This window comes from Triturus cristatus, chromosome 4_2 (genome assembly GCF_964204655.1).
Source record: "Triturus cristatus chromosome 4_2, aTriCri1.1, whole genome shotgun sequence".
Taxonomy (NCBI): domain Eukaryota; kingdom Metazoa; phylum Chordata; class Amphibia; order Caudata; family Salamandridae; genus Triturus; species Triturus cristatus.
The window spans coordinates 293,856,662-293,882,254 of record NC_140586.1 but is presented as its reverse complement, the minus strand read 5'-3'; the positions used below and the strand labels follow the sequence as shown (position 1 = coordinate 293,882,254).

At 42.2% G+C, this 25,593-nt stretch overlaps 1 protein-coding gene across 1 annotated transcript in view; it reads left to right on the top strand.

The window, feature by feature from the left end:
- Positions 1 to 13,653, top strand: part of DARS2 (aspartyl-tRNA synthetase 2, mitochondrial) — a 150,852-nt gene extending 137,199 nt beyond the window's left edge. The window contains exon 20 of the mRNA XM_085599911.1: positions 12,850 to 13,653. Within this exon, the coding sequence (XP_085456037.1) occupies positions 12,850 to 13,031 (182 nt within the window). The 3' untranslated portion in view covers positions 13,032 to 13,653. The remainder of the gene's footprint in view (positions 1 to 12,849) is intronic.
- The last annotated feature ends 11,940 nt before the right edge of the window (positions 13,654 to 25,593 follow it).

Here is a 25,593-nt window from a genome sequence, read left to right as displayed (position 1 = left end):
GACCCTTGTGAGACAGAGACAGAGGAAACAGAAAGACTTTTATTTGGCAATTTTTTACATTTCCAGTGGGGCAGAAGAAGGTGAATGCTCCAAAAGTCACCTGCACTCTTTGTGATCGTGTCTTATCAAGAGGAGATCCTAAAAAGAAATACTCTTTTAGTATCTTCACTATGATCAGGCACGTTAGAGATGTACATCCTGTGGCTTATGCTCGAGCTGCTAGAGAAAACCCTCCAGCAGCTCAGCCGAGCACATCCGCAGCAGCTCAGCCGAGCACATCATCGGCAGCTCAGCCGAGCACTTCATCTGCGGCGGCAGCTTCACCTGCTTCTGTTCCTCTGGATATACACCCTCTGTTTAAGAGGGTGCATATACGGTGCAATGCGTGCAATGCTCTTCTCTCTTATGGGGACACCAGCATTCCCCTAATAGAGAGCAAGATACAGCGGCACCCTATAAGTTTTGCCATTTTTCTGTTCCTCTGTCCCTCTATTAACACAACGGCTCTTTTTAGAGCCACCTAACATCTAAACACTTAAATTTAAGTTTAAATCACCCCGCTATTTTAAAAAAAAAAAAAATGTTTTTTTCACCCTTCATGGACCCCCTGACAAAAGCTAGGGGGTCAGGAACTCTGTACCCTGCCCCCTTTTCACGTTCTCCACCTTTCTTTTTCACTGTCACACACAAAATGGCGGACGACACTTCCTGATTTCGACCGATTCGAATGTTGACTGACATGTAACCACCAATCACAATTACGCTCGCGCACGGCACCGTGCGCACGGTGCGCGGTTATAGATATTTATGTACTTTTAACTGCAATTTTCTCAGGAACTACTGAACAGATTGACACCATATATGCAAAAGGCACATCCCTGACCTGAGGACTACCTCTTTGCCAAATTTCAAGTAATTCTGTTCAGCCGTTCGGGCTGTACCTTCGACTAAAGGTCCTATGGGAAAATGCATGGGGAAAATGCGTTTTGGGACCCCCCTTTTTTCTCAGCCCCCGCTTGACGATTCACCCCGAGACTTCCAGGGTAGGAGCTGAGCGGAGCACCCCATTAGTTGTGAAAATTTCGCGAGGATCCGTCAACCGGCGCCAAAGTTATTCAAAATAGAATTTTCAGATTTCCTATGGAAACACGGTCCTAACTATAACTATCTACTGGCGACCGCCAGTAGATAATATAAATATATATATATATATATATATATATATATATATATATATATATATATATATACATACACACTGATCCTCTGAGGATCTGACAGTCATAGTACTCAAATATGATTGGCTGCCAAGACTTTACACTAGAAAGTGTTGGTAACCATCTTGGAACTCTGCTTGAGCCAAGTCCCAACAAAAAACTGTTTAAAATAAAGATGGAGGGGGCAGGGTAGGAATACCCTGACCCCTTAGGTCTCTTGGGGAGGTCCCAGAGGGAACCTGCTAAGGCAAAATTAAGTATTTCAAAAAAACATTTTTGGCTGGAGTCTCACTGGTGCCGTGGCTCCAGCCGAATTTTTTAAAAAGAGAAGCGTGTGCTAAGAAATGGGGGACACTCACTCTAAGATGCCAGGCCCCGGGGTATGGAGTCCCCGGAGCCGAATTCAGCCCGGGGAGGGTGGACGCTTGCCCCCCCTCTCCTGCTAATAATTAAAAATAAATAAAACAGGGTGGGCTCCGAGGATGGGTTCCTTGGGGCCCAAATCTGCCCAGGGACTGGGGTGCGCATGGCCGCCCTCCCCTATTACAGGTAGGCAATGCCCCAGGGGATGGGGTCCCCTGGGGCTGGGGCCGAAATCAGCCAGGAAGTTGGGTCGTGTGACCCACACCCCCATTCTAGAAAGGCCTGGCCCTGGGGGACGGGGTCCCGGGGGCTAAAATTGGCCCAGGGAAGGGGGGCCATGCAGCCCCCTCTCCTAACAAAAGAAAAATCAGTTTTGTAAAAGGCCAGCTGCGGCAAGTCGCAAGAGGCCTTGCCCCTTTAAACCACCACTCTGCAAATGCGCCTCCTGGCGCATTACTAGTTGGGAGATTGGAGCCCAAATGTATGAAGCCATTTAGCATTTCTTAACGGGCCGAATCGCTATTTCGCCCCGTTAAGAAATGCTAAATTGCCCTTTCAGATGTACAAAGGAGCAAAACCAGTCGCAATTTACGATTTCTACACTGTAGAAATTGCAAATTGTGACCGTGATTTAGGAATCGCAAATAGGAATTACCCATTTGCGATTCCTACTACACATGTACAAAGCATTTCCTAAATATTAATTGGGCATTTTGGAAATGCAATTATCATCAGCTTCAAATTGATGGTAACCAAGTGCAAAATAAAAAGAATGCATTTAAAATGCATTTTTTTATTGTGACATGAAGCGCTATTAGGAAATCGCAAATTTTGTACATATCCTTTTGCATTTCTTAAATAGCGATTCCTACAGAGTTGCTAATTAAGAAATGCAAACGGGAACCTTAGTACACCTGGCCCCAAATCCCCTTGACTCCTAAGGGTCCTTGGGGGCCAACTACCCCTCCTCTTACCTCTAGTAAGTCCCCCTTTTGTCCACCACTCTACAAATGCGCCTCCTTGCACACTACTGGTTGGGGGATTTAGTCCTCCTGCATGCAGAGGGTCCTTGGAGTCCAACTACCCCTCCTGTTATTTCCAGTACGTCCACACAACCGGATTCCTGAGAGCTTTTCGGAGTCCCCACTCCCTTTCTCCACCACTCCCGTAAACGTGACAAAAACCCAAGGTTACAGGGACGTTATAGTTAGTAAATACAATTTAAAAAACCATCGAAATGACCAAGTCATGAGTTATGTAATGTGTGAGGTCATAAGCAGTGCATTGCGGGGATGTAAGTTATAGTTAACTCAGGTAACTATAACTGCTGAATTTCACTGGTTTTGTATGAGTGAAATCTGAGCCAGACTAGAACGTCCCTGTAACCTTTTGTTTTTTTCAGTGAATTTCAAAGGATCTTTAATTTTTTTTTCTCCTGAGTTTAACATCCCTGTAACCTTTGTGTTTTTTATGTGAACAAATGCATATATATATTTTACCAAGTTTCCACAGGACATGGATTTTTTGGTTTGCTAATAACCTTGGCACCGTATGATGACGACTCTTCATGAAACGTTCCAAAACAAGTCTCATCCACCTCAGCTTGTTCCTGGAAAGTTTCGGGGTGATCTGTCAAGCGGGGCTGAGAAAAAGGAGGGATTGCAAAACTCGTTTTTCCCATTCAGTTTATCATAGGAACTTTAGACACCTACAGCCAAAATGGCTGAATGGAATTACACCGAATATTGCAAAAAGCTACATCTTGATCCAGAAAGGATCATTTTTGAATTTGGTGCAAGTTGTTTTTGAAAAATTAAGGCTCAAGATGTATTTATATTTTACCGGGGATCCGCAAGCTCAAGCAGGCATTGTAATTGGCTGGCCGCAACCTGAGAGGAAAGTTGCGGCTGCCATCTTAGGACTCGGGGACTCAGTCCCATATTTCTACAGAATATATTAAAATAAGATATATGGGGCAGGGTAGGGGGTACCCTGACCCCTTGGGCCATGTGGGGGGAATGCCTGCAAGGTGTTGCGTGCAGGACCAGGCCACAGGCCATGCCCTACAACCAACCCATGCCACACATGGCAATAGACCTCTTATTATGTTAAAATAAACAGAAATTCACTGAAAAAAAGCCAAAGGTTAAAGTGAATTTACAGTTCAGAATTGTAGTAATATTTTGGTTTACATTTAAAAAACTTGGAAATTCACTGGGAAAAAAACAAAGGTTAAAGGGATGTTCTAGTTAGGTGAAAATGTCAGCTAAAACATAACGTTTTAAACTAACAAAACCACTGAAATTAACCAGTTGTAGCTATCTCAAGTAACTGGAACTTGTGCCCTAAAGTAACTATACCTTGCATCCTTGCCATGCACCGCTTGTCCCCTCACATATTCACGAATGACTTATTCAATGACTGCATTGATAACACCCCTAATGACATCTGAAATTACATCATTCATAACAAAACTGTGCATGGCAAAGGTGCAAATTATAGCTGCTTTAAGGCACAAGGAATAGTTACTTGAGATAACTAACTGGTTAATTTTAGTGCTTCTTTTAGTTTAAAACGAAATGTTTTAGCTTGCAATTTCACATACATTTCACATTCGATTTGTAGGAAGCTGGCTCTGTATGTACTTTACCAAAGTAAGGTATAGTGTGCCCAGAGTGTAAGGAGTCCCCAAAGGAATATTAGTGGCTAAATTAGGTAAGTACTAACAGCTCTCTTTGTGGTAGTGTGGGCGAGCAGTTAGGCTTTTTCAGAGGGTGTGTTAAGCATTTATTGTATTTACTCAATCAAGACTGATGGCACACACTCAGAGACGGAATCCAGACCAATTAGGTAAGTATAAAAAAGGTATACTTATGTTTTATTTTTAGAGCCAAGCATGACTTGGTACAGGTAAGTAAAATATACTCTCAAATGCACGACTTCACAAGGAAATGCAGTTGTGGTTGAATTTGCAATTGTTACAGTTTAGCAGTATTGGTTCAAAACACAGTTAAATCGCACTAATTACTTTTGGAATACTTTTGGATTCGTTTTAGATTACATCGACTTCTTGGGGTGGTATGCCTAGTTACCATGCCTGGGGATCTCACAATACTGGTAAGTAAGACTTTCAAAGATTTGCAATGCAGTTACTTTTTCTCCATACAAACATCAGCTCAACACTTAAAACATTTTTATAGGCAAAAAACGCGTAACATTGGTCCCTATGGGAGAAAAATGGTTATCAGTTTCACAGGTAAGTACTCGACTAACGAGTGGGAGTTTTGGGGGTTAGGAGCAAGGTTCCCCAAGGTCTAGGATAGGCACTCAAGTTGCCCCACTAGGGCGGCTAAGTGCAGAGTGCAGGGACCCAATGTGGCTAAGGGAGCCTTCTGTTAGTGGCTGCTTGCGAGCAGGTCACTTGGGAGTGGGAGCAAAGCTCCCAGGGTTAAGGTCAGCACTGCAGGGGCCAGCAATCTGCACAGGCGCTGTACCACCAGCGGCACAGGGGCGGACAGGTGCAGGGTGCCAAGAAGACGTCTGGGACCATGTGTTTCCAATGGAGACCTTTGGTTCATCAAAGTTGCTGCAGACTCTGGCAGGGAGACGTCCTGAAGGCGACCACCATCTGGAGAGGTATTTAGCTTCTTGGGGGATGCTGGGACACCATTGGTTGTACCACCCAAGGCCGTGGGGCGTCGGGTGCAAGGGTGTCTTTTGGTGTCAGGTTTCTTTACCAGCTCTAGTCACGGTCAGGTGGACCCTTCAGGTTGAGGCTGCAGGCATCGGCTTGAGGGAGGATGGGGATCACCAGATCCCAGGCCAGGTTCGCAGGGGATACCTCCTAGTGGTGTTGGGCCACTCGAACTTGGGCCGTGGGCGTCGGGTGCTGAGTGGTGCGGAATCGCAGAGCCACCTGGATCTGGATTCTGTGGGTGAGTCTTGGCTTTAGCAAATCCGGTGCTCACAGGAGACAGTCTGTTAGATGACTGCAGGCAGGTCCTCTGGGCTCTGGAGGGTTGCGGGACACGCCGGTAGGGCTTAGGCCAAAGCAGTAGGTGTACTCTTCTTCCTTGGTCAGCATGGCTCTTCGGTCCTTCTTCTTTCTTTCTTGAATCTGAGGAGGCAAGGTTTAGGGTCACCCCTAAATACTACATTTAGAGGTGTTAGCAGTGGTGTGCAGGTTGGGACCAATGGGTCCTTTCCTAGGGGTGGGTACACCTCCTATTATGCCACCATCTTTCCAATTGGTTGGGTCCCCTCATCTTCAAGATGGAGGGAACTGTGATGTGTTCTTCACCTCGCCTCACCCACCTGAGGGGTGGGGTTGGCAAAGGTGGGCACATCTCTCCTCCTAGGTTGGTTTTCTCGCAGATTCTCCTGCCCAAAGTGCGGGGGGTAGAACAAGTGGGAGCCAGTTGCAGGATGCAGCAAAAGGCAGGGACAGATTACAAAGGCAGCAGGCCTTTGAAGCTTCCCCTTCATGGACCCAGCCCATCCTGGTGGAGGAGGCATGACACCTCTGCCCGGGATGGGCTTTGTTTCTGGACCCGGAATGCGGAGGCTCTCTACTCAGGGGTCCAGAAACCTATCTGGTGGTGGCAAATGGTGGGTAGCCATTCAGGAACCACACCAGATCTGTTTGGTTTTCAGTGGGCATCTCTAAGATGCCCTCTAGTTGCTTATTAAATTAAATCCAAAACAGGCATTAGTGTGGGTTTAATGTGCTGAGAACTTTACTACCAAATTTCCCAGGTTTTAGTAAAGCCATTATGAAGCTATGGAGTTCGTAATGACCAACTACCAGACCATATACTTTTATGGCTTTACTATCCTTACAATGTCTAAGAATGGACTTAGATACTGTAGGGGTACAGGGCTAATGGCACTGTACCCTCACCTGCGAGCTAGTGCACCCTGCTAGAGGGGTGATTTACCTAGACCTCAGTTAGTGGATTGAAGGCATGGTTGTGTACCATGTCAACTCCTCACTTTTCTCTGCACCAGAACACGCAGCCTGCAAAGATAGTGTGTGAGTGTTAAGGTACAAGGCCTCTAAGGGTGGCACAATAGGTGCTGCAGCCCTTAGAGGCCTCCCCTCGTCACAGTGCCCTTGGTACCCATGGTACCTTTTACAAGGGGCTTACCTGGGTCAGAGATATGCCAACTGTGGGTACAAAGGAACAGTTTTGTGAAAGAACACAGATGCTGGAAACCTGATTGGCAGGGACCCAGGGCACATCAAGTCAGGTTGCATCAGATGTGAGGCAGAAAGTGGGAAGTAACCATGCAAAAAGGGGCACTTTCCTGCACCATTAACTTTTGTTTTTTTCAGTGAATTTCTAACATTTTTAAAGTAAAGTAAGATATTATTACAATTCCTAACTATATCATCACTTTAACCTATATATATGTGTGTGTATGTGTGTGTGTGTGTGTATGTGTGTGTGTGTGTGTATATGCATATGTGTATATATGCATATATGTATATTTGTGTATATATGTGTGTATGTATGTGTATATATATAGTGTATGTGTATATATGTATGTGTTTATATATATATATGTGTATATATATATGTGTGTGTATGTGTGCATATATGTGTATGTATATGTGTATGTATATGTATATTATCTACTGGCGGTCGCCAGTAGATAGTTATAGTTAGGACCGTGTTTCCATAGGAAATCTCATAATTCTATATTGAATAACTTTGGCGCCGGTTGACAAATCTTCGCGAAATTTTTAAAACTAATGGGGCGCTCCGCTCAGCTCCTACCCTGAAAGTCTCGGGGGGATTCGTCAAGCGGGAGCCGAGAAAAAAGGGGGGTCCCAAAACACGTTTTCCCCATGCATTTTCCCATAGGAACTTTAGTCGAAGGTACAGCCGGAACGGCTGAACAGAATTACTTGAAATTTGGCAGAGAGGTAGTCCTCAGGTCAGGGAAGTGCCTTTTGCATATATGGAGTCAATCTGTTCAGTAGTTCCAGAGAAAATTGCTGTAAAAAGCACATGCATATCTATAGCCGCGCACCGTACGCGCGCGGTGCGCACACCCTAACGTGAGCGAGCGTAATTCTGATTGGTTGTTGCATGTCAGTCAAAATCATGAAGTGTCGGCCGCAATTTTGTTTGTTTTCAGTGCGAGAGTGGAAAAGGAAGGTGGCGAATGTGGAAAGGGGGCAGGGTAGAGAGTTCCTGACCCCCTAGCCTTGGTCAGGGGGTCCCTGAAGGACCCCGAAGGCAGAAAAAACCATAATTTTTTTTTTTTTTTAAATCGTGGGGGTGCGCGCACCGAGCGCGCACGGTGAAAACCCATTAAAAAAAATGAAAAATAATACGTAGTTTATTGAAAAATAAATATATAAAAAAAATAATAATACATACATAACTTAGCATTTAAAAAACCATACAAATTCACTGAAAAAACCATAGGTTTCACACACGTTATAGTTAGGAATTAGCATTTAAAAAACCTTGCAAATTCACTTAAAAAACCATAGGTTTCACACACGTTATAGTTAGGTGGATATTTCACTCGTAAAAAACCATTGAAATTCCCCCGTTATAGTTACTTCAGATAACTATAACTCGCGCGACCGCCATTCTATCACAAGGATGATGTCATCAGTGATGTCAAGAGTGATGCCACTGACCATGTCATGAGTGATGTAATATGTGACGTCATGAGCAGAGGATTGCGGGCGCGCAAGTTATAGTTATCTGAAGTAACTATAACGGGGGAATTTCAATGGTTTTTTACGAGTGAAATATCCACCTAACTATAACGTGTGTGAAACCTATGGTTTTTTAAGTGAATATATATGTGTGTGTATAGATATATATTGCTTTGTTCGCCCTAAGTTGGCAGGGTATGCCCAGATGTGGGTCCCTTTCTCACTTTGCCACTGGATTCAAGCTAGCCTGGCTGATGACGGCTGATTAGCCAGAAACCGGTCCCAGGCTGCTTGTTTCCGGTCCAGGGAAGACATGGCTTGGCAGTTCAGGCTGGACTGTTCTCACAGGCACAGGGTCAGACTGATTTGCATATGGCCATGTCTGAACTGGGGTGGCAGAGTGAGCTAAAGAATGATGATGGATTAAACCCAGATCAGTTGACTGGGGGTGAGTGCTTGCATTGTTCAACACTCCGTCCATCATCCCCTTCCCTAAACCTGAATAGCCACTTCCCTCCCTTTACCTCTACCTATCCCATAAGTCTAAAAAAAACCTTACCCCCTGTACATATACCCTTCCCTGACTGCTAAAAACTCCATACCTCCTTTTACCTCTACCTTCTTCTGAACCCTAAAAAACCATTACCTCCCTTTACTTCTACCCCCCTGAAGCCCAAAATATCTTACCTCTACCCGCACCTGAACCCTAAAAAACATAATTATCCATCCATTAACTGTTACATTCTTTTTTTTAAATTACATATTATTTGTCATAAATGACATTATTAATGCTTACCTGCGTGGTAAAGTACTGCGGGTAAAGACTGCATACCAGTGCAATCATTTAACTAAGATAAAAGGTCATTGCTGATCACGGTCCCTATTTCTGGTGTCTGCTTTGTAATACCACATTATCGGTTTTCAACATTTGTGTTCTCCAAACCTTCCTGTCCATCGTTTTGTTAAATATCTGCACCAAGGCCTTAGGACCTTGTACATTTGTTGCTGACAGGGGGATGGGACTATTTTATCCCCTTCCCCATTGTCTTCCTGATGGTTCTGGTATTCAAACCGATAACCACTCCAAATAGCTTTCAATACCTTTTGTGCAAGTACAAACCCAATATGGTAGACACTGCCATTGAGTTACTTTTTCATTGGGGATCACTCTGTGACTGACATCCAATCACGTAATCCTCTGACTTTTTTCAGATTTTCTATTCCATTGCTCTCAAAGTTTTTGAAGTTTACAGAATTGAAAAATGCCTGGAGATGTGAATGTCAATCAAAAGAGAAAAACTCTCTCTTACACAAAAAACAAGGATTAAGTCAGTTAAGAAAATAAAACCAATCTATATAAATGTAGTACAGAAATTGTTTACAGCAAACAATAGTGTAAGTAACCTCTATCAGTTGCCACTAATTGTCAGAGTTTCTGAACTGCTGCTCTTGCATTCTATTAGGAAAGTCACAATTTTCAGATAACTACTTCATTCACATTTATGAAAAAAGCCAATCACAAGGAGATAACATCAATTTGCATACAAAAGTATGAGTGTGCCATGGTTACCTCATAGGTGCGGCAACATGATACGCTGCAAATGGATGCAGACCTATTCCGATGTAAAAGTTGTTTTGTGACTTTTTGATCCATGACCCAGTCTTTTAATGCCAAAATTGGCATTAGCAATGGTATAGTGCCCATATGGAAAACTCTAAACAACAAGCATTGGCAGTGTCAATAGGTCTGACTTTAAAGGAACGTTGCATAGTAATGTGAAGCATTACAAGTATGTAGCTGTTATACCTGCTGCCCAGCCAGTGTGACTGTGGTGGTGGAATGTTGGTGAGTGAGGTGGCTGTGGAATGTTGGTGAGTGAGAGAGTCAGTTGGAAGATGGGCTGAGCAGCAGGAAGGCTGCTCCTGGTGGGGCTCTTGTTAACATCTTATCTAATAAACCTACTTGACTAATCTACATGGAACCGGACCTGCTTCCTTCCACAACATTAGCATGGGAATTGTATTTGTGTTGAAGCAAACAAACTGTAGAATAATATTGGTGTATGTTAAGCGGTCAGGTAAAAGTTGCACTGTCACGCCAGATACAAAAATCCATGTAGGTTTATTTATTTATTTTTGTAGTCTTATATAGCGCCCGAATCACCCCCTAAAGGGTATCTCCGCACTGCGGAACTGCTATAGAGGGACAGGAAGAGGGGTTCAGACTGTCCTTTTCCTTTCCTTTCTGCTGCCAGAGTAAAACAACATAAATTATGTAGTTATCTAAAACAGTTTAATAGCATTACAATATCATGTGGGTGCCCCTGAAACGTCAGGCTCAGGCATCTGAATAAATAAACGACATGATCACAGCTGTGTGGAGGGCAAGCACATTTTGTTTTTTTTTAATCACACAACTTCTGGCAAATCAAAATATGTACTCCTGGCTCTCAACATGTGGGTTGAGTCAAATCCATTCTCACATAGTTGTTTGGTGGCAATAGCTCTGCTTTTAAGCTAGACCATAAAATCTAGAAGAAGCCGTAGAGGCCAAGACCAGATCACACCAATGAAAAATTGAAAGAAAAATCTACCAAAAAAGAGCTGCTAAGCTTGAACCAGGTTCACATCCAGATCATTTTACTTTTAGACACTTATGAAAAACTGTCTGCATATAAAAGTACAGAAAGCTCGTTATCTCGCTACTGTCCATACCAACTCAACACCATCTATATCCCCAAGACCCATTCTTGCCTACCGGTTTACAGCTTAGGCAGTAGACTCATACTTTCAGGAGAATTTGGGGCTTGGTTAATCGTCCAAAAGTCTGTCCTTATTCGGCTGGTAAAACAAATTCACTAGGAGGTGGAAATCTAACGGTCTTGAGAGTGCATTAACTATGCTGTAGCTACACAATCCTTATTGTAATTGTAAATGTATTTATATAGCCCTTACAAACCCTGACTAGGCATTGAAGCACTTTTTCGATGAGTAGCCTTCTACTACGGTACCGAAGATTAGTAGTTCAGTAAAAAATATTTCAGTTTTTTCTTGTGTATTGGTAGTGTTAGGTTTGTGCTCTTGATTTCTTGCGTGTTTGGTAACGTTGGAGTAGGGATAGAATGATAGGGATGGGTATGAAAAGTGTGAGCTTGGAGTAGGGATAGAATGACAGGAATGGATTTGACTTGTAAAGGGAAAGTAGTAGGTTTTTTGTAAGTAGTGGTCATGTGTGCTTGTTAGTTGGGTGGAATGGCCAAAGGAGTGGTGAAAGTTTGAGGAGGAGGCTTGAGAGTTTATAGTAGTCAGAAAGGTTTGGGATAAGACAGAAGGGGGTTGGATTGAAGGGTATGTTTCTTAATAGCATAATGTAAATATTATAGATATATATATATATATATATATATGTATATATATTCTATCAAAGCTCCAGCTTGTGTCCCACATTTGAGAGGCACTCGAAAAGACAACACTGAGCTCCAAGCCTAAACTCCTTTAGTAGGTATGGAGGACGCCGGCCAGCCGATCTCTTTCGCAGCCAGTTCCCCGCTGCCTGACGCGTTTCGAATGTCCATTTCTTCCTCAGAGGCTGACGGTGAAGGGGATGAAGCACAGTTCGGTCCCCGCCTCTCTAGTACGTGTGATTGCGCGCCCTCAGATGGGCTGTTCATGATAATGCTGCGCAAGTACTTCTGGGAGTTGGAGTCCCGGTGAGAAGTACGTTCCCTTCAAAGTGCTTCCAATGTTCTGCTGACACATTTCAAACCCGCGGATGGGTCTCAGCGGGCGGGCTCCTCCTAAATCCTGTGTTGTCGCCCCACAAGTAAGGGATAGTGAATACAATCCTTAATTAAACCCCTCTATATAAATACACATATGGACGTTGAAGCGGCAATATTTACATGGCCTGCTGTGCACTTTTATGTTGTGGTATATTTTTATGTTTCAAATTAACTTAAGTATACATAAATATGCACGCCACTTATTGGAGTTATTAGTAGTAGGCATAGCCTTCTATATATGCACCTATATCTACATAGAAACAGTACATTTGACCTGTTCTGATATACACATGTGTCTTGAGGTGTAATATATAGTTTTCCCCTTATATAAATGTTTCTAAGTATAGAAGGAGGCATAGTTCAAAGTACAATGATACCTGTATAACAAGAGCACTTTTCCTTTACAGTGAGAAGTATAGCTGTTTATGTCCGAGTATATTGTTCTGGTATATTCGTGAATTGTTAGTATAGTTGTCATGTGGGGGGAAAGCCAGCTCTTGACTAATCTTCTGAAGTGAAGATGGTTGTCTGTAGATCTTATGTTTGTGTGTAGGGAATTCCAGAGTTTGGCTGCTTGAACAGAGAAAGATCTTTCACCCATTTTTTCTTTTCTTGTATGTAGGAATTATGAGGCGGGGAGCCACTATTGAATGTCGATTCCTTTGTTGAATGTATTATGAAAATTCAGTGTTACATATACTAATAATTAGACCATACAGCACTTGTATGCTGTTTAGTGATGATGCACTACATAAAAATAATGCTGCTGTTCACAGAATCATGTTCTTCCATAATTTATGTTTTTTAGGGTTGGACCGATTAGTTTCCCTCATTGTGGGAGCATCAAGCATCCGTGATGTCATTGCTTTCCCAAAGTCCTTCCGGGGCCGCGACCTCATGAGCAATGCCCCTGACACTGTCTCAGCTGAGGACCTGAAGCCGTATCATATCCAGGTCACATGGCCAGCAGACCAGGAGGCACACACATAAGCGCCATGCTGTGTGACCGACAAGCAATTGGAGAGGTCCCAAAACGAGAAGTCATCAGATATCCATTCTAAGCATGATCTGGACAGAGCAGGTACTTTGTCGCCTCTTGGGAGATCGCCTCAACATTTATGTCCACCACTCTTGGGACTACGATGCCAGCACTCCGGTGGTGGATGTATCCGAGAAAGCTTTTGCCAGCCCCAGGTTTCCGTCATGTGGGTGATACTCGAAGTGCTGGACACAGCGAGTAAAGCTTAATTGTATCTTTTGCCTAATGTGCAAATGTTCATATTTTTGAGTTTAGTCATCAAAATGACAGGACACAGGAACTCTCTTCGCTGGCCCTCTATCTTTCCCACCTCATTGTGCATTTCTGGAGCGCAGTGATCAGCGCCTCTCTGCAGGTGATACTCGTATTGAAAAACTGAAAAGACATCAAGACTTTTTTTGGTGTGGGTGACAAGTTGTATAAATGCAAAATATTTCGATCTTGGTTAAGCAATCAGAGCATGAAGCAGAGGGACTACCCTAATGGTTAAATAAATACTTACTCCTTGCACTGAGTTTTATATTGGAATACTTTTTAATAAAGATTTTATCATAATAAATGTATTAGAATCAACCAACAGCTGCACGTTTACATTTTATTTTTCCATGCCTCTTTTATATTGGGTATTAAACATAATCGTAGAATGAAACCTTCAGATGGACTTCTTGTTTTAAATATATTCAGAAAGAAATGTTGTTTATATTGTATTTTTATACTGTTTTGTTGCTTACAACCTTGGCTATGAAGAGTAACTTATTTGGGAAGCCACAGACACATGCAGATCAGAGTTTTATGAAACAAGATACGATATTTTGGTTAATGTTGTCTCAATCCTAATTTTCCAAATTCAAATATGCAAGATGTAGATTTTGGTATTATAGAATGACTATAAATTAATGAGGACCTAAACTGAATTGTATCTTGGCACTTTAAATAACTGATGTTCGTGCAACCCTACTTAGCCTCATAAAGAGGAAATGGGAATTCAAACCTGCGTTCTGCAGATGACACACAGAAACTGCAGTTGGCACTCCTGTTCAAAGATTGGGTGGATGCCACAGTGGCATGCCTCTGGTTCGTCTGGAGTCCGGTTGGTTAATTCTTGATTTAAGAGCAGCTATTGAGACTCTAGTACATCTTAGCAAAATATACCTAAGTAGTGTCCAAATAGGGTAGGATCCATGCTAGATTTGAAGGCTACCTACTTAAGATGAATTTTATGGCAAGGCAATGAGACATTATATGGTGCTAACACTTTAACTGCTCGCTCAGAAGCAATCCGCATCATCAATAGGCTTTAAGATGTAATCAGAACAACATCACACCAACAGCACCCACTCCCCCCCTCTTTTGATTACTCCACCTGACAGATAATTCCTGTTTTCCTTCTCTCTCAAGTCTCTTTTCTCTTTGCCCACTCATTTGATAGCCTTTGTAAATGTTGACCTTCTTTTGTTTCTATGATCTTGATAGGTTCCTCTTGGACCTACAGTAGGTGCCCCTATTTATTGATACAATATGCGTATCCTTCCATTGGGGTTGTGACTGAATACTCGGACGGCTTTGGGGTCCCTGTGTTAGATGATGTTTACAGTAACTGATCTACAATTCTATTGTGAAATATTAGAAAGGCATCGGAAACCTTGTTATTATAAAATTCAAAGTAATATAGCGCCAGAGGTATATAGCCGTTTGCGATTTCCTAATGGCAAATGTTTGCGATTCTGTATTAGAGAATTGCAAACAGCTATGTACAACAGTGTGTTTACGCTGTTTGCGATTCCCAATGGGATGCAAGGGCCTGCCTCATTAATATTCATGAGACAGGTCACAATTTGCGACCTATTAGGAATGGCTGGCACTCATTGGGATAGTGGCCTGCTGGGGTCAGTAGACCACCATGTCTGTGACTGCTTTTTAAATTAAGCAGTTCTTTAAATTTCGAAATACAGCCCTTTTTCCTTAAAGAAAAACGAGATGCATTTATAAAAGAAAAATGAAGAGTTTCCTTTTCATTTTTTAAGAGTAGGTAGCGGTCGTGGGACCACTGCCTGCTCTTTAAAAATGTTGGCGCCCACATTCACAAAGGTCCCCCTTCCCCTTTGCCAATGGGTTACCACCAACTTGAAGTTGGTGGTAACGGCAAATGTTATGCGACCGCATTCCTGGTCGCAAAACATTTCCACATACCAATGCGACTCGCTGTTAGGAAGGGACGCCCTTGGCACGCCCCTTCCTAATAGCGACTCGCAAACCCAATTTGCGATTCGGTAATAGCTTACCGAATCGCAAATAGGGCTTTGTACATTTAAAAATCCAAATCGGGCCGTTTGCTAGCTGAAAAAAGCTTAGTACATCTGGCCCATAGAGTGCTGTTTGGGTCTCATAGTGGAGAGGGGTGTCCTAGGGCACTTGAAAACAAAACAAACTTCCCTTTTCCTTTAACTCTAGAGGGAAAAGATCAGTATCTTCAACCCCAATTATCTGTCCAGTTATATCTGGATCACCCTGGAACCTTTAAGCACAAGCTTTTACAAGGTCTAATCTTACCAAGTTACCAAATTTACATTTTGATTTGTACACTATGCCCCGTAGTTAAAAACAAAACAAGTTCAAAAGGAATGTTCTATTTATCTATTTTATTAATCAGCATAATATTTCATCAAAATAGTCTAGCACAAGTTATTAAAAACATTATTCATCGTTTTTTATTAAAAACATACATTGTACATAATAAAATTAAGAAAAAACTGTCGACGCGGCGTTTCGGTGTTAGAAAAGATAATCACCTTCTTCAGGACTATAATTTTTCAAGATTAAAAAACAGTCTTAATAAACATTGTATTAATAACCAATCTATAGATACATTCCTTTATTTTCTTACATTTTCTTTTAATTTAACAACTTGAGCATTATTCTCAGGGCAGTGTGCTCTATCTGATATAATTGCTTACACCTTTCTTATTCAACGTCTATTTCTATGCATTTATACATTTATAAAATCTTTCCAATTGTTTTAATAAAAATAGTCTTGTTGTATTTATGACATCTTAGGCTGTATTATTGCAAGAGAAAAAGGGACATTTCTACATGTTACTAGTCCTGGGATCCTGTCATGCATTTGTCACTTTATTCATCAAACATATATACATATGGCCTAATTTCTTTTTAGGCTGAAAACCTCTACATTATTCAACAAAAATAACATTAGCAATGCGTTATTTGCATTACATTTATCCTTATTGTATTTGGTAACTTGCAGATAAGTCCTTAGGCTGGAATATAGTAATCTATTCCCTTCTTTTAACTATAGTGTGAGAACACAACGAATATCAGTAAATATCATGACATACCTTAATGAATTCTGTATAGGCCTTTCTTAATTGGCTTCAATAGAAGAATGAATTCTTCAGTATCACTCGATAGAAAGATACAGGTCAATACTGCTAATAAAGAGGAAATTTCTATTATTTTACTTGAATATTCCTATTTGCGTTATTGGCCTCTGATGTATACATTTTTTTGATTTTAAATAAAAAATGGGGGGGGAACCATACCCCTCCTTTATATCTAATTCCAGCTTATGGCTCGTCAATTTATTGATAACCCTTTATAGAAAGTCTTTTTCCAAGGGTATTTATAATTTATTTACTCATTCTCAACACTGATTTGATATTTTTTAGTGGAATGTACCTTAGTGATAAGTACCCATTCCCTTTCCAAAATAAGGGTACCTCCTACATCACCTTTCATATTGTCCTAGGGCACTTGAGCCAGCCACTGAAGCATTCTCGTCTATTTTTCACAACTGAGGATGTCTCAAGATATCCATCTCTGGAAATCCTTTGGGGCAGCTCTGGCCGATTCAAGACTCGATTAGGGGACTTGCTCTATCAGGTCTCTCCTAAAACCCTGGTTAGGAGGCTCAAGGTTGTGCAGAATGCGGCGCACACTGAGTTGTTTTATGGGACGTGGTTTTTATATAGTGGACGTCTGGCAATTCTTGGTCCCTTAGAGGTTTTCCTGGCTGATGTTAATTTCTGCAGTTGTGGTTTGGGCTACAGTGGCCATCCATGTGGCTGTCGGTGGTCAAAGGGCATATATTGGATTCTGTGACCACTCTTTTCTGATCTATGTTCATTATTTCTCTGTGTAGTGTTTATCGCGCCATCCTCTTTTTTCCTAAATAACTAGCTTCCTTGCTATGCACAAAGTCGTGTCCTACTCTTCCAAAACCAGATCCTTTTGAACAGCTTTTGATTTCTATTTTTTTTATTTTTATTTTTTTGGACTATATGGTGCAGGAGCGTTTAAATTTATGGAATTTATGACAAAATACCGATCCAACTTTGTATGACGTTTGTGAACCCTCCGAAAACATGGCATTCCTCTTCCAGCTTCACTGTTTGCTAGGCCCTGCATTTGTGCCTGACGTGCGCCTTGAAAGCCTTAGAGGTGTGGAAGCACTACAGCATGCGTATGTGAAGTTAACATAATATAAACAAACACATTCACGTAGTTAGAATGCAACCTAAAACATTATCATTTGAAACTGTTTAAAAAACGAAGGGATATATTAATCCAGGTTTTACGTTGCCCTTGCGCCACACAAGGGCCGCAAGGGCAACACAAAACCTAAGTGAGATTTGTCAAGCCACGCAAGGCCACTTTGTGCTGCCCTACATGGCTTGATAAATCCAGAGTAATGCAAGGCAGCACCGATTGCTGCATTGCATTACTCTGTATCAGGAAGGCGTTGCAGGAGAGTTCTTACGCATCCGCTCATGGATTTTGGTTCATTGCAATATTTACCATTTATGGAAGACATGGGAATGCGTCAAAATGCTGAGTCCCCAGGAAAGGCGTAATGAGGAGAAATAAAAAGAGGAAAATGCCTCTCAGGATTGTTTTTGTGCAAGAAGTTGTTCCTTCCTGCTCAAAAACAATCCTGTTTCCAACGCATGCACCCTTGTAACATGACGCAAAGGTGCCTGCGTTGGCTCTGGGCTGCCAAAACTGAGCTAGGAAAGGACAGGAATGCGCTGTATAATGTTAAATACGGCGCATTCGTGTCCTTTCATGCAGCAAAGTGCAGTGCAGCAAGGTGGCATGCTGCGTCCCACTGCCTAAAAGATTGGTAAATATGCCTGTGGTCAGCATATAATACCTAATATAGTCTACATACAATGTAATTGAACTTCAGAAGCAGGAGACCTTTGTTCCAATCACAAGTCGATCTCACACCTTGGCATGATTTTGAAACACACAAAAGGTGATGGGAGGAATGCTTACGATTTGTCTAACTATTGCTTGATTCTGAAACACACAAAGGGTGATGGGAGGAATGCTTGCAATTCGTCTAATCGCTGGCGACCGCTCGGGGCAGCATCCCAGCCCATCGTTCTTTTGCTCATCATGTCACCTCAGTTTGGACCCAGCCATATGCAATCAGTCTTGACCCTGCTCCTCATGGGATCAGTACAGCCCGAACTGCCTGGCCAGGTCCTCCCTGAACCATAAACAAGCCTCCTGGGACCGGTTTCGGGGTATTAGCCCTCATCAGCCAGGCTAGCTTGAATTCAGTGACACAGTGAGCATGGGACCCACATCTGGGCATACCCATGCCACTTAGGGCAGTACATGAAACACACAAAAGTTGATGGGAGAAATGCTTGCAATTTGTCTAATCACTGGCGATCGCCTGTCCATCATTTGTTGCTGCAGCACTTGGCATGATTTTGGGCACATACTTTTATCTCCCTGTAGCATAGGAGTCTGTGTCCAGCATTACTCTGAAATCGTCTCTGGACTTTTATAAAGGCCCTTATTACAAGTGTGGCACAAGTGGTGATGTATTTAACACGTGGTAAATACCATTAACCCATCTTGAGGTATTTACCACATGTGGTAAATACCTCTTATTCTGACTTTTTAATTTGCAAATGAAGTTTATCCTGCTGGAATTTATCAGGGCAAAACTGCGAGGGAGTGATTATTATCACACATTACTTAATTCTGATCCCTGTGCAAAAAAAGGTTTGCCCAGGATCTGAATTTAACTCTGCATTTGTAATCGGGGCCTAAGAATTCTGTGTACCAGTTCAGTATCTTTATATCTCCAGGAGATGCTCTCAGTAATGTATGGAAGGGGTTCTTTCACATGCATCCCTACATTTGGGAGCACTTGAGAGAGATTTTAGAGCAGCCGTAGAGATGGCCTCAAAGAACACATTTAAAAAAACAAGTTTGACTCCACTTTCAATAAACAGTTGTAAAATGACCAATCAAAGGTGGTTTCAGTAATGTCATTGATGTCACTGAGGATTTAATATGTAATGTCACCATTGAGTTAACTTGAGTCACGTGATACCACCTCCGAATGAGGTCAGAATATGATCGTCACACACCCAGCACTGGGAGCTTAAATATTTCTTAGCTTTTGTATTGTAACCTTGAAATCGTTTTTTTTTTTTTACTGACTCAGGAGTTTTATAAATCACCTAGACTACATCAAAGCACTGAATAAAAAAGGACAAATATGTCACTAAGAGGAACTGAACACATGTGAGAGTCCAGTTAGACTAGTAGGAAGAACCTAGATATTTTTCAATCACTTCCATGTAGACACAGAACTTCATTCATACCTTGACTGAAAAGTAGGGGTATTTGAAAGTCACGTAATTTGCTTTCATGTATTGCCAAATTTAGCTAAAATTACGTAAAATGCAAATCCTTCATTTCATGTTATATTATAGCCTCAAGTGCCTTGTTGCGGGGTTACTTAAGTAAAAAGACAAGACTACTCATGGCAAGGCAAACACAGCTTTGTACTGTCGCGGCAGGGAGAGTAGCTATCTCCACACAGGTAAACAGCTGGTCTCAATTTGCTGCTTCACAGGCAATGCTTGTTATAAAAAGACAAACATTGAGTTCCTTAGAAGTTAAACATTGGTTTACAAAAACATTTTGTCATCTATGTCCCTAAACCTTTAACCTATTTCTTACACAATCTATAATGCAGTTCTAACAATGCTTAACAAGCAATCTGTTCTCTACTCTTGAATGCATGTGTATGTGTGTGTGTGCGTTCTCATTGTGCTCCCAAAACCTCTTATCAGATTCCGTGTGCTCTTGGCTAATTCAATCCCCTGCTCCTATTTTTGAAGTCACGTTCTTAATTCGCTTAGAACACAGAATACGTGGCTGTGTGCGAAAACCATAAATTCCTTTAAGTTTACAAACATGGGTTTTCCTTTATCGAAGACCTTGCAAGTCATGCACTCTATTTTTAAGTGAACTCTTCACTTCTCTGGCATCAGCACGAGATTTTAAGCCTGCACTGCTCTTTCCCCATGTATACTTTTATATTGTTTTCTACTGTCGTCTGCTGTAGCGTAATGTCTTCATGTATCATTTCCTCTATTGCATGCTGGTGGGGGGGGCACTGGCAGCTGCACTCACTCGCCAAGTGTTTGAGACAGAAGATGCACTTAGCTGACTGGAAACAAGATGCCCTTGGGGATCGATTAATCAGCTTCTTAAGCCTCTGCAGAGAACAAATGGCAGGAGAAACTGTTTTTTATCTTTGCAAATTGCGTAATGTATTTGCCAATTTAACATGTGTAGTCGTACTGCTGGGTTATGAGGAAATGTTCACTTACAATATGTAACAATTCTTTTAGTTTTTTTATTTATGCCCTCGGCTGTTTTTTTTTTTTTATTGATGTTTTGTTCTGTGTAGGAAATTGCCTGTCTAGGACATCTCGCATACTGATTTTCAATATCTTTTCTCTGTAGACCGTTTAAGGTTGTTTGTTAAGTTGCACTCTGTGTACAGGAAAGGAGCATTACACGAGTGTTGCAATTATTTGTTAATTTACAGGTATCTATCTAGGATCATTTTTTTAATTGTTAGCGAGAAATTATATTCTTCTACATATTTTGAAATAAAAGAGTGCTTTCATTATTTGTTGTGAGACCTATAAATGAATGTTCACAGATACTGCTCAGTGTTTTTCTCTGTACTGCAATGCATTTCAGAAACATGCTTGTACGTGTACTATTCCAACCCATGTGTCAGAGAAGTCTGGAATCCTCCCAAACTGGCACTTCGGACCATATGCTGAGCAGACAAGATGGACTTTTTCTCTTTGACGATATACTGATATACTATAAAGGAGGTAAGGCGCCTTACTACCTTAGCTGCCAACAATCGCTAAAGCAGTGAAGTAATCCCTTATGGTGAATAGTGCTCACAACACATGGGTTGAAGAACCAGAGAGCAGTGGCTCATTTATGTTGGTGGCCTGCTTAAAACCATATTAACCCTGTCTCCCTATCTCGCTGCGCGCTCCCTCGCATGCTTCCCACTGGCCCCCTCTCCCCCTCTGCAACCTCCATCGCTGCCGGTATTTTATCATGTCAGGCACCGCTGCCTATTGGCTTGGCAAAACGTGTACTTATTACAGAGCTGATATGTAATAAAGGTGAAAGATGGATCAAACATGTAGAGAGATATACATTTGTGGTACGGATAAAGGTACTGATGAATTGTAGTGCCTTTTGGGATTACATAGTGGAAAGCCAATGACTTAAGTTCACCCTGAATCTAGTTGTGGAGAGACAGGGTTAATTTCCAGGGTACATTTTGATTGCAGCTGGAAGCCACCAAATAGGAGGTGTATTTACATAGAACAGTATTGTTTGTGGGAAATCAAGTTGAGATGAAATTACAGAAACCAGGATGTAATTTACAATGGGCACTTTTTTTCAATTTATATAGCGTCAGCTTAACCCAAGGGCATTGGAGCTCATTATGTGAGCACTAGAATATATCACAGCAGATCAGATCCATTTTTAGGTCTCTCCCCGAGACAATGCATGAGCTGTTGATTGCGGGACATTTTGTTTACATTCAAGGGGCTTAGAGCCTGCCCATAAGTTACCATTTGTTTGTTTCATCATCACTCTCTTTTTCTGGCTTTTCATTGGTCAGCGAATGCTAGTTTCATTTCTCTTCATGTTTGTCCCTTCAGTGGAGCATGGGCCAAGTGCTTCTTATGTTCGGCAGTAAGTGTCCATCCACTGGTCGCGTGCTTCCAGAGGTACTTTTTAGGTCTCGGCTAGCGAAGGCTGCGCTTGCGCAGTCTCGCTCGCGAGATAGAATGACTTGGAGAAGAGGGGCTTGAACCCGCCCCTCTTCTCCCCTCTTCTCCATTGGCTGGCCTCTTGAATGCTGGCCAGCCATTGGAGAAGAGGTCCGTCACTCCGAACAGGCCCCGTCCTTTTCGGATTCGGGGGCGTGTTTTTTGCAACTTTTCTAATTATCTCCTCCAGCCAATGGCAAGAGGAGAACACACCCCCGAATCCGAAAGCGCCGCTGCCTTTCTCCGAGGCATTTCTGCTTCGCCTCGGAGAAAGGCGGCGGCGGTTTCATTTAAAGCACTGGATTGAACGAACTCTGAGATATAGACACTGTGAGGGATCAACAGCGCGCATAAAGTAACAGAGTCATTCTAATCTCTCCCGGATTTCAATAATTCCTTGTTCCCAACAAGTTTCCAGCGCGTCGGGTTGGCCACATTAGATACAATTTTGGTCAACCATTTAAGATGATGGCAAAATCGGATGAGCAGATGGCTCCACGAACCTTAGATTACATCTTCCACAGTATAGCGGGGGGACTGTGGAATGGAGTAGTTCCGATCCTGTGTGAGGTACATGATGCCCAATGACTGTGGGCATACTGCAAAGTGCGCTGTCCACAAATTGTGTCCATTTTAGGAAAGAGGCTCAATCATTGGCTCGCATGATCCAGACAAAAAATGATGGCGCCAATAAGCCTAGATCGCACCTCCTACAGTCCAGCGGGAGGTCTACGTTTTGATCCCGTGTGAATTGCATGATGCCTAAAAAAAACACAGGGGCTAAACGGACACTGGTGCCGATTTTAAAACCATGCCCCCCCCCCCCCCCTCCTCTTTTTAGGTAGCAGGCTCCACTACTGGCTCATGCAGCCAGTGTGGTTCATTAAGAATTTTCTTTGGCAAAACCGGCTCAGGGGAAAACAAACTTAGACTACAACTCCCATAGTTCGATTGGGCAGAGCGTGACCAAAGGTCGCGGGGCCCTTTAAATCACTTCCGCTGCAGACGGAAGTCACCGCTAAGCTCCCTGGCGGCCCGGGAAGATTAACTGTGGGGCGGCCCAGGCCTGTCACGAAAGGTAAAACGAAATTAACACTGATGTTGTAGAGACGCTTCGGTTTTAGTCATGCACTTCTAAATTAGAGCTTTCAGCGTAATTTGAACTGCCTTGGTAGAGACGCTTTGGCTGCCTCTAACCAGAGCGGTCAGCGCTATTTGAATAGTTTTTGCAGAGACACTTTGGTTGAGCCATTTTAGTCTCACTCTTCCAACCAAAGACATCAACGGAACTTGTACAGCTGGTGTAGAGACACTTCGGTTAAGCCGTTTTAGCTACGCGCTTCTAACCAAAGCACGAAGCAAAGCACTTAGGTTAAGTGGGAACGTTTTTTTAATTTCTTTCAGATAAATGTGCAGCGAACCCAAAAAATTGAATCTGAAGAAACAATCGCGTGCCAAAATACAGGTACGGGGCACATCGTCATCTGGTTTGAGCTACTTCATCAAAAGGCAATATTCTGAGAAAATAATGGGCAATTTTTTTGTTTTTGCTTAGGGCCATTAAGGAATTACGCCTGGATGTGCAACACGTTTTTGTTTGACCAAATGGCTTTCAACAGTCTGCCTATTAAAATGTAAGCAACCTTTTATCTAATGGAACGGGACTGATGACATTATGGAATGCTGACTCATGATTGAGATGGTATGATTGCCTTTGCCGGAGCCTACTAGCGATTGGGTTCTAAGAACATAGTAGGGATCAGCTGATCTCGCAGTTCAGAATAAGGTAAAATAATACCAGAGAGAGGAGATATTCTGAGACAGGGGTGCACATGTACAATATGGTCAATAACTAAGACACAGATTGTTTGTGTTTTCCAGCTTTTGGGCCCTGAAGAGAACCCCGTATGCGAAGGGGTTTGAAACGCGTCAACCTGTTTTGTGGGGCCAATCAAGTATACAAATTGTTGTTAAAAATTGAAAGCTTTGTATTTTGAGAATTTGTGTCTGGTTGGCCATTGTTGTTCATTAGAGAATCTTTTTTGTATGTGTATAAATTTGTTATTTTGAGGTATGGGTGTGCTGGTATGTGAGGGAAGTGTAATGAATGTATAATTGAATAGATGCGATTGGCAGAGAGGGGCGCATGAAGTGAAGTTTGAATGGGTGAAAAGATGTATCATAAGAAAGTGTGTGGGTAAGGGGAGCTTGGTTGTTTTCAGAACTTTTAAATATTATGTACTTTGGTGATTTATTTATGTAAAGTAAATAATAAATTTTGATTAAGTCAAACGGAAAAAGAGGTGTTTTTCGGTAGCATTGTTTTCATTTCAATGCACCGGGTTGCAAGGTGGATGTCTGTAGCTCTGAATATTTGTGTGGATAGCTCTCTGTGTCTGTCTGACTCTGTATGTGTGGCTCTGTATGTATGTCTGGGGGATACACTTTGTATGTGTGTTGCTCTGTGTGGGTGGTTCTGTATGTGTGTGGGGTTGGCACTACGTCACTCTCTCTCCCTAACTCTCTCTCTCACTACCTCACTACCTCTCACTATCTCTCACTATATTACACTCTCTCTCACTAACTCTTTACCTCACTCTCTAACTCACTACTCAACTCTCTCTTTCTCACAGCAACACAATATCACTACCAAAGTAACTATCTCTCACTCTAACACACTACTTAAAAACTTCACTCTCTCTCTATCTCACTACCTCACTCTCTATCACTACGTCACTATCTAGTTCTATCTCACTCTCACTACCTCACTATATCACAACACACTCTCTCAAAACTTCACTCTCTCACTACCTCACAACTTCACTCTCTCTTTCTAACTCACTAATTCACTCTCTCTATCTCACTACCTCACTCTCTCTCTCTCAAATACACTAAGTCACTTACACTCACTCTTTCACTACCTCACTCTATTTCACTACTTCACTACATCACTCTCTGTTTCTATCTTAATACCTCACAACATCCCTCACTACCTCACTCTCTCTTTCACTACCTCAATCGTTCACTATCTCACAACATCACTCACTGTTTCTATCTCACTACGTCAGAAAATACCTCTCACTCACTAACTCACTCTTTCACTACCTCACTCTCTATCTACCTCACTCTCTCTCACTACATAACTCTCTATACATCACTACTCCCCTCTATATCACTACCTCACTATCTCACTACTTCTCTCTCTAAAAAGATCACTACCTCACTCTCTCACTACCTCACTCTCTATATCACAACTTCACTCTCTCTCTAACTCACTACATCGCTCACTATCTCTCTACCTCGCTCTTTCTATCTCACTAACTCACTTTCACTGTCTCTTTCACTACCTCTCTCTATCTCACTACAT